Raw genomic sequence first — 9,257 nt, forward strand, 5'->3', positions numbered from 1 at the left:
TTCCCCTTTTTCAGGGTATTACCCAATGTTGCATTTATCCACTTTTAAACCCAAAACAAGCATTTTGGTTTTACTGTCAACACTTTCTAAACGAGCATAATGCATACCTCGTCTTGAGGTCGTCCAAAGTGCCTTCTCGAGCGCACTCCGTGTCAGCTAGCTCCTCTGGAAGTATGCCCTCACTGCAAACCAGTGAGCTTGAACGTCCATATAAAGCCTGCTGCACGCTGATGACTCCATGTTCTGTCACATGACAAGAGAGAAAGCAATCATCCTGGAAATGTACCGCACTCCAAATGACCAACCCTCATTGGAAATCATGTTTTTTGTCAAGTCTTACTGCAGTTCAGATGATGGACGTTTAAAGGGTCCGAATCGCAGGTGGTCGCTCGCTCTACAGAATCAACAACTATAGAAACCAAAATGAAAGTATGACCAGGTTGTTGTTTTTTTGGAACTGTATTTAGGAAAAATACGGTATATGTTGGACATGAACTGTGATAGTCACCTGCTGTGAGGAGAAAACATGTTGCTGTCAGCACTGGAAAACAAACATCAGTTTAGATACAGTAGGTGGAAAGATTATTTCCATTTTAGTCCTATATTTCTGTTGGGCAAGAATACAGTAGGTTTATCATGAATAGCTAGCGAGACACATGCACATCGCGTCTGTGCCCGTGTACAACCGAGCATGAAGTTGACTTCTTCTTTTTCACTTTTTGGATTACCTAATTCCGTTTGTTTCTTTTGTGCATAAAATAACTGAGAAGACATTTTTTTTCCTAGTTTACAGTTTGTTTCTCTTATCGTTTTATTTACAATGAAATATATGAGCACAACACTTTTGTTTTTGCTCACATTTTTAATGAGCTGAACTCAAAGGCCTCAGACTTTTTCTATGTACACTAAGGACCATTGGTGAGCACTTCTTCTTTACCGAGTTAATACATTCACTTCACAGGTGTGGCATATCAAGATGCTGATTATATAGTATTGATAATTGCACACAAAAAAGGGCCATTCTAAAATGTGCAGTTTTATTCAATGGGGCTGGCAGGAGGGTCAGAAAAGCACTTAGTATATGGTGGGACCACCATTTTCCATCCAACTATTATCCAAAGCGCTTATCCTCCTTCATTGCAACACATGTCCTTTGCATAGTTGATCAGGTTGTTGCACTGAATTTTTATGGAAAAGCTCTAATACCACTTTTTGCAACCCATTTTAAAGTTACAAAATGTGTTTTGGATCTAGACAGACAGTCAGACAGACATACTATTAACAGAGCAAGCAATCAACAATCTAACTTATCCACTCACTATTTTGACTTTTACCAACACATTTATTTCAAAAGTGAATACTTACACAGTGCTGAGCTGAGTCTGAAGAAGGAGGGCATGTTTCTGACGATCCGGTCTGTAGCACTAATGATGTTCAAAGGCAGATCACCTGTATTTATAATGATTTGGCAAAAGCCACACCCACTAACCTTTCGTCACTATTTTCCAGAAAAACAAGAATCTGACATTTGTGGAAGTTGGGGTTTGTAGATCTAAGCAAATAGAACTCTCAAAATGAAGGCTATGAAAGTGACATTCTATCGTCTTGAGTCAAAACTGCAGCTGTAAGTAACTCACCTTTCTCATTGCATTTCATTTCATTTTCAATAAACATTGTACAAGGATGTTGATGGCAGGCATACAACATAAATCAATTTTGTGTATTCCTTAGAACAGTTGATTTCATAGTTTAATTACAAAGTGTGTTGAACATTGATTTCCAACAGATTTAAAAACAAACTGGTAGTAAAAGGTTAATAACTGAATAATGTGCAATTTATGACCAAGAAAAGCCCAATTTCGGAAAGAGGGGCCCCAAAATACCCGATATACCAGTTTTTAATCGGTTCTACTCATCAAAATTGATGGGTTTCAGCATGATTTTCAGAAATTCTGAAAGTAAAGAGTTAATAACTCATTAATGAGCAAGTATATATGCTTTAAAAAATTAAAAAATATTGGCAAGAGGGACCCCAAATTACCCTTTGTACCAGGTTTTCAATCAGTTCCAAGGTGTCTTTGCCACAATCAATATTCAAGCATGTTTTTCAGACATCTTGCAAGTTAAAGTTTAATAACTCATTAACAAACAAGTTTCTAAACTAGAAAACCCAAAACAGGTACAAGGTGTGTTGAGAAAATTCTTTCGAGTAGGATTTTCAGAATTGTCAGTGATCAGGTATCCAATACCCAAAAGTTCTAATCCAAAAACTTTGCATGGTCATTGAACAAGACAGGCAGGAACTCACAAATCAGGCTCGGTAAGTGGCGGACCCAGAGCGGAGTCCGAGGTGGGACTGGCCCCCCCTCAAATGTGATTGGGTCCTGCAGGTCTTGGCACCAGCGCAGGGGCGCCGCACTTCTTGCAATGCAGCCTGCCAGCATTTTTTCCAATTAGTCGCCTACTAATTGGTATGCTTCTCCTTTAATAGGTTTTTGTGTGCGTGTGTTTTTTTTTATTACAAAATGTAATCCACCTCACGAGGACTAGGACAGATTCCCCGTGAGACGTGAGTGACTGAATCTTTTATGTTCAGATGGATGGTGTGAGATTTTTTTGTTTAATTGCTTCAAATTGAAATCAAAAGCCAAACATAGCAAACATTAAGCAAACAATAATCATTACAGTACACAACAATCTCACAATAACAGTAAAGGAAAAGGGGAAAAAATGAAAAAAAAATGTCAGGGGTCTTAAACTAAGAAATATTAAAAACACCAAAATGAGAACACAAAATGAAGGTCTTGATAGCCTTCTTATTTTTGGAAGTAGAGATGAACTGTAAATATACATCTATCTCTTTCAAAAACAGAAGAAAAAAAAAGGTTTTGACTTTACAAATTTACATTTATGAATATAAAACTTAGGAAGATAAGTTAAAAGATTAATCAAATAATATTATTTTTCAAATGAATTTTCATAGTTTAAAAATCCCTCAAAAACATTTGGTAAGGAAAGCTAAAAATTACAAAAGATATTGCCCAAAATAAATTTGCAAATGTCTTGCCATAGCTTGCGAGCATAAGTACATTTCCAAAACAGATGCAAAAGAGTCTCTGATTGGGAGCCACAGAAGGAGCAGTTCAGATCCATATCATAACCAAATTGACAAAAAATGATTTCACAGGAAAACAACAATAAATAATTTTGAAAGACACTTCCTTTACCTTGTTCATTAAAAAGAATTTCTGAGGCAGGGTCCACATTTTTTTCCAACATAAATTCTTTACACGACAGTGTCAGGAGGGTGAAAAAAAAGAAAAAAGGAATTTAATTATACAAAACAAAAGCAAACTCCAAATGTCAAGTGAAACAAAACGTGGGCAGGGGGGAATTTCTGAGTCTGTTACTGTAAGGTTCTATTAATATTTATTCCAAATGTATATTGTTGTTTCCAACCCACCTACTAAAGATCAAATGAAATCGATACCTTACAGCTTGTTTCAGACTTTCTGAATCACACTGCCTTGAAATTGTGCTTCAGTGTGATTATCGTTCTGCAATAACACATGACCAATGATGTCATACTTACATATGCAAAGTGATGGCCACTTCAAATAAAGACCCACAACATATTTACTTTATGTATGAAAAAGGTTGTTGTTGTTTTTTCTGGCAACTTTGCCCACTAAATTAACACACAAAAATCCTATGTACACAATACAATGATTGGTATCATATTTATTATTTTATTGCTCAAAGTGAGTGAGTTAATGTTTTACTCTTTTGGTTTGGCTTCACTATTCCACTAGATGTCCCAAATGTTGCTTTCACGGAAGCACCAAAGCTCCAAATCTGTTCAGCACAATTTGAAGGAAAGACTCAAGGCTTCGTGAAGCTTCACCTACCCATCTCTAAACCCACCCAAAACTGGATCTGCAAGCCCTTTCATGCTACCAACAATCTTCCAAATTTGTTTTTAGTACCACATGAAGTGAAGGAGCAGCAGGCAACAAAAATTCAACAACATTTTGTATGTATACATAATCTGCACTTACAATTTACATTGTGTATCAATTATATTGTGTATCAATTAAATGAGCAACATACTGCAAATACAGAATACATGGACTCGAAAACACATTGATAATGTGGCAGTACTCATTTGTTTGCAAAGTCGAACTAATGTGAGGGTTGGTTCCCACGATCTGCAAAAAAGCACAAAATAGTTACTCAGATAATATAACCAAGCTGGGTTCAAAGAATTTTTTTTGTTTGTTCTGTTTCTCTTTGGGATGACTTGATACATAAATAAATAGAGAAAATGACATTTAAAAAAAAATCTACTCTTAGTTATGTAAATTCTTCATCACCCCCACCTCCCATTTCCAAAGTACATTATAAAAATATCCAAATTTTCCATAAATGTCTATTCTGATCTCGTGCACAACATTACAGGACATGACAAGTACACAAATCCCACAAATACAATAAATATGATTTGCTATGATGGTTGAATAAGGTTGAATGCAATTGTGAATTAAAACCCCCCCGAAATAAAGCATTGTTTTCTTCTCCGACAGCAAAAATTTGTCGTGGGTGGTAGATATAGTACTGATTACTCACATTGGCACGTGTAAGCAACCTCCAAGTACTTGTAGGTGCCGAAACATGGATCGCCAAACACACCGTTGATGGCTGGGATCGTACATTCGTTTTTCCCATTGCACCTATGGATGCAGAAGAAATAGGCTTATTACTGTGCTAAAAACGACTCCTATTTTGATGAGGTCATGCAATTTCCAGACTACACAGCGCACCTGATTTAAAGATGCAACAGCTAAATTGCTATAATAAATATTAGTATAGACTATAAATTGGCTACTTCGTATTATTAGCCTACAAGCTAATCAAAGCAAAACAAAAGTGTCAGGTTTAGATGTTTGATCAGGGCAGTAAAGTTCTAATCCTCTCCTGCACCAGGTGGTAGACTGTGATTTCTTCCGAAGTGTGCCATCGTACCTGCTGGCGACAATGTCATTTGGACGCAGGCATTCCACATTTTGTATCTGGCCCGGAGGCCTTTTGAACGAGCACGTGGTCCGGTCTCGGCGTCCATAGTCAGCACCGAAGACGGAAATTACTTGCCCTTCATCTGGCATTGAGATGACAGAAAGAAAGTTGGTGTTGGAAATGTGGGTTGTCAAAATCAAGAGCATTAATAATAAACACACAGTAAAATCGAATGCTTGTAATATACAGGAATTTATCGTGAAAAAAAGGTTAATCTCACCACAAAATAAATGTGCCAAAGATTGCTCACAAGCCACCACCGTAACTGTTTAAAGTAAATTAAAAACATTATATAGAAAATGCTGCACATTTTATATGTCACACGAGACATACTTGCAGGCAAGCAGGTGAAATTGGTCTGCAGATATTTAAAGGTGCCAACACAGGGATCAGGATTGCGGAAATCCCCTGTGGTCACTTCACATGCTTTTTTGCCGTTGCATCTGGAAAACACAATAATAAAAGCAGGAATCAGCAGAAGAAACACAAAGGCAGTCACACGAAAGCTTGCCTTTAATAATCCATCCATCTACTTAACCACTTATTTCTCACAAGGTTCGCAAGGGTGCTGGAGCCTATCCAGTTGTCTTTGGGCAGTAGGCAGGGTACACCCTGAATTGGTTGCCAGTAAATTGCCGGGCCCACAGAGACAAAAAAACATTCACACGCCCAACCACACCTTTGAACAATTCGTTTTAATTAAACTGCCACACTCAATAATGTAATGTGGGAGGAGACCGGAGCAAATTTCACTTTTGCATTGTCAGGCAGACGTGCTAAACAGTCGGCCACCATGCCACCTGCTGCGAAAATTTACATTTTAATCATTTAGAATATATATTTTTTTTTAAAGCAAGCGCTATTGCAGCACATCTACTGTACCTACTTGGGCAAGTGGAAAAGGATTGTTCCATGTTGTAAGAGCATAAATGAATTTATAGAGAATTTTAAACAAATAAAGTACAAATATAGTACATTATAAATAATCAAACATAAAAAACACAACAATAATACTACTAATAATAGCATAATTTTTTTTTAGATCTGAGTGAAATCTATTATGTGTTCTATTTAAAATTATTTTGGACAACAGGGCCGGTTCTAAGCAGGCTTACCTGAGGGGGCAGCCAGAAATGTGAAGGGGGCATCATACATATGTACACAACATGCGGAACTTTTTTTCTTACAACAACAACAATAATAATAATAATAATAATAATAATAATAATAATAATAATAAGATAACTCTATGGAACATAAAACAATATATACTGTATGTTCCTGCAGTTAACTATTTAGAAACGTGGATTGTTCACCCAGTTTAGAACTGGCATTAACATTAAAAAGTGTGAAGTGCAATCTAAAACTTGACTTTTCTAAACTTCTTTGTCGCAAAATCCTCAATGACATCATCATACGAAATATGTTGTACAACTGTTTTGATTGATGACAAGCCTAGATTGATGCTCCTGTCACATAGTAGACCTCAACTACGTTTTATAATAAGATTAATAATAACACACTTGAAACGATTTAAACATCTATATCACATGCAGCTTACAAAATGTCACGTCAAAGTATGTTAGAAGTTATTTCATTTGGCAAGTAAATCCACATCAGGCAGATGTCTGTGTTGTGTTGCAAACACACTACACACTCAACTAGGTTTCCTATGGGTGAAATTTGTACTATTACATGAGGCCTAGTTTTTAATAGTTGCTAGTTCAGCCAAACTAAATACCAAATGAAATACAGTCGAGTTTTGTGGCTGAGCAACATATTAGCAAGAGGCTAATAAATAGCTGATAGTCAACTGTCACTCTCATAATGCACTCATAGCAATCGGCCTACCTTTTCTGTTTCTCCTCTCCTTTCCTTTTTTAAACTGGGCACCTGATGGCTATTGGTAGTAGTTGTCATCAAGTACCCAAACGTAAGCATACATACAAGCACGGGGAGATTATGCGAACTTCACAGGGCTGAGGAGAAATTGGAACCCTCAATCTAACTGTGAGCCATATTTGATAACCAAATATCTTAACAAAGATGTTTCTGTCTCAATCACTCACCTTACCAGAGCCAACAGGGTACATTAAATTAATATGTTTTTACAAAAAAATAACCTAAAATGACAACTTTATGTCAGGTAAAGCATACCTTCTCCTGAGGTCATCGACGGTGTCTCGCCGAGCGCACTGCGTGTTAGCCAGCTGCTGGGGAGGTCTGCCCTCACTGCAAATCAGTGAGCTTAAACGACCGTATAAAGCCTGCTGCACGCTGATGACTCCATATTCTGTCATATGACAAGTGAGACAGCAATCATCCTGGAACTGTCCTGTCCTGTACTGGAAACTCAAAGTGATCAACCCCCTTTGGAAATGATGTCTATATCGTACAAATCTCTGAAAGTCGCCTTTGAGAAGTACAGCAGCTTTTTGCCATTTCAGTCAGTGTCGGTCATAGTGTTGAAAGGCACTATTTAAGACAAAGGCTGACGTTTTACCGCAGTTAAGACGGTGGTCAAATGAAGCATCCCCATCACAGGTGGTTACTTGCTCTGCAGAATAAACAACTGCGGAAACAAAAACAGATGTATAAAAAAGACGGAAATACTTATACTGTATATGTTGGGCATGAACTTTGAAAGTCACCTGCTGTGAGGAAAAAACCTGATGCGGTCAGCACTGGAAAACAAACATCAGTTTACATTCAGTACAGGGATACGCAGACAAATAGTACCAGTACATTTTTGACTGTGGTTAATTTATTTTATTGTTAAGTATTGTATTTATTTACATTAGATTTTTTTTTTATGAGCTTAAACTCAAAGACCTAAAACTTCTACAACATACAGAACACTAAAGGCACGTTAAAATACTGTACTGTTCAAAAATCTGCCTGAATCTGTATTAGTGAGCACATCTTCTTTGTCGAGATAATACATAAAGCTCACAGGTGTGCCGTATGCTTCCACAATTACGAGCCACTCTAAATTGGACAGTTTTGGATCTAGACAGATAGATATATTTTTAGGACTATTAAAAGAGCAAGCAATCAACAACCTAACTTATCCATCTCTACTTTGACTCACACGAACTTTAACGAGCAATTCCAACAAGTGCCTTGAAACCACAGGTGCCAAATCCAGGTTCAGAAAGTAAAAGCCCTGCCATCGTTTAGCTTTAGCAAGGGGTGTTTCAAACTGCTGTGCTGGATTTGAGGTGCTGCTCGAGACAGATTTATTTCAAAGGTGAATACTCACAGTGCTGAGCTGAGTCTGAAGCAGGACGGCATGTTTCACACTATTCGGTCTGTAGCACTAACGATGGACAGAAGTGGAACACTTGTATTTATAATGACTGATAGACTTCCAGCGAAACTGATATGGCAAAAGGCACGCCCCCGCCCATCCCTGTCTCTCTTTATCACAAATAATTTTTTCATATCAATTGATCTAGATTTCTACAAGTCCTCAACCTCCACAACAAATAATGGTGAAGAACCTTGCATGCGGGAAAAGAAGGTTGAACAATAGGTTACATTGTCAGATGATGAGAGACGAGCGTCTGGACACACATTGCGTAACTCTGAAAGGGTACAACTGTTGCGGAAGTCTAACTCAAGGAAATATTGTGGAAAACTTTAGTTTCAGAAAGCGACATGCGTATTTACTGGAACAATTGATGTTATCAGACCAAGTTAAAATGATGCCGTGCGGCTTTCTGGTATATCCGTTTATGTTTACTGTTACAGGTGGTAGTTGTCAGGAACAGTTGCGTTATGGTGTTTGCATTCAATGTCTCAAGTGCATGTGAATTGCTGTTTTACGTTGCTTTATGTTTATTTGAGGGGCATGGTGATATTTTTGTCTCCTTTTCTCTTTGAAATATTGATTCTGAAAGAAAACTCAAGCAAATACAGTAGGCATATGTGGCTATGTTCCTATATGTTGCAGTATGTAAAAAGGTTGCAAACTACTAAAAACTCAAAACGGAAGGGACACAGACTCACAAAGACCATGTGTCACTGAATGCTTACGAACACAGCAAATTTTGGGTTTCGTCAGGGTTCGTAAAAAGTAACAAACATGTTTGAAAACAATTTTACTTTACAATTTTATCAGTGACAAGTGACGGCACTATAATTGATGATAAACTAAAATTTGAAGTCAACTGTGAGAAACT

At 37.4% G+C, this 9,257-nt stretch overlaps 2 protein-coding genes across 4 annotated transcripts in view; both read right to left on the reverse strand.

Moving 5' to 3' along the window:
* The window catches only part of LOC147178561 (L-rhamnose-binding lectin SML-like), a 5,907-nt gene extending 4,495 nt beyond the window's left edge, over positions 1–1,412 (reverse strand). For both annotated transcript variants that reach the window (XM_086069950.1, XM_086069951.1), the window contains exons 1-4: positions 1,366–1,412; positions 509–541; positions 341–409; positions 108–243 (exon numbers count right to left, since the gene is read on the reverse strand). In XM_086069950.1, the coding sequence (XP_085926076.1) occupies positions 108–243; positions 341–409; positions 509–541; positions 1,366–1,399 (272 nt within the window). In that variant the 5' untranslated portion in view covers positions 1,400–1,412. The remainder of the gene's footprint in view (positions 1–107; positions 244–340; positions 410–508; positions 542–1,365) is intronic.
* Positions 1,413–4,089: 2,677 nt separating this feature from the next.
* Positions 4,090–8,468, reverse strand: LOC147178562 (L-rhamnose-binding lectin SML-like). 2 transcript variants are annotated; one of them, XM_086069952.1, is made up of 9 exons: positions 8,334–8,468; positions 7,725–7,757; positions 7,577–7,645; positions 7,231–7,366; positions 5,407–5,516; positions 5,294–5,338; positions 5,023–5,155; positions 4,627–4,730; positions 4,090–4,208 (listed from the first exon to the last, which is right to left on the reverse strand). In XM_086069952.1, the coding sequence occupies exons 1-9, from the start codon at positions 8,365–8,367 to the stop codon at positions 4,183–4,185; spliced, it is 690 nt and encodes a 229-aa protein (XP_085926078.1). In that variant the 5' UTR covers positions 8,368–8,468; the 3' UTR covers positions 4,090–4,182. The 2 variants fall into 2 exon arrangements, with proteins under 2 accessions (XP_085926078.1, XP_085926079.1); XM_086069953.1 differs by lacking the exon at positions 4,090–4,208 and having other exon boundaries at positions 4,619–4,730.
* Between the last annotated feature and the right edge of the window lie 789 nt (positions 8,469–9,257).

Source organism: Leptonotus elevatus, chromosome 2 (genome assembly GCF_054856555.1).
Source record: "Leptonotus elevatus isolate MCC_2025b chromosome 2, RoL_Lele_1.0, whole genome shotgun sequence".
Taxonomy (NCBI): domain Eukaryota; kingdom Metazoa; phylum Chordata; class Actinopteri; order Syngnathiformes; family Syngnathidae; genus Leptonotus; species Leptonotus elevatus.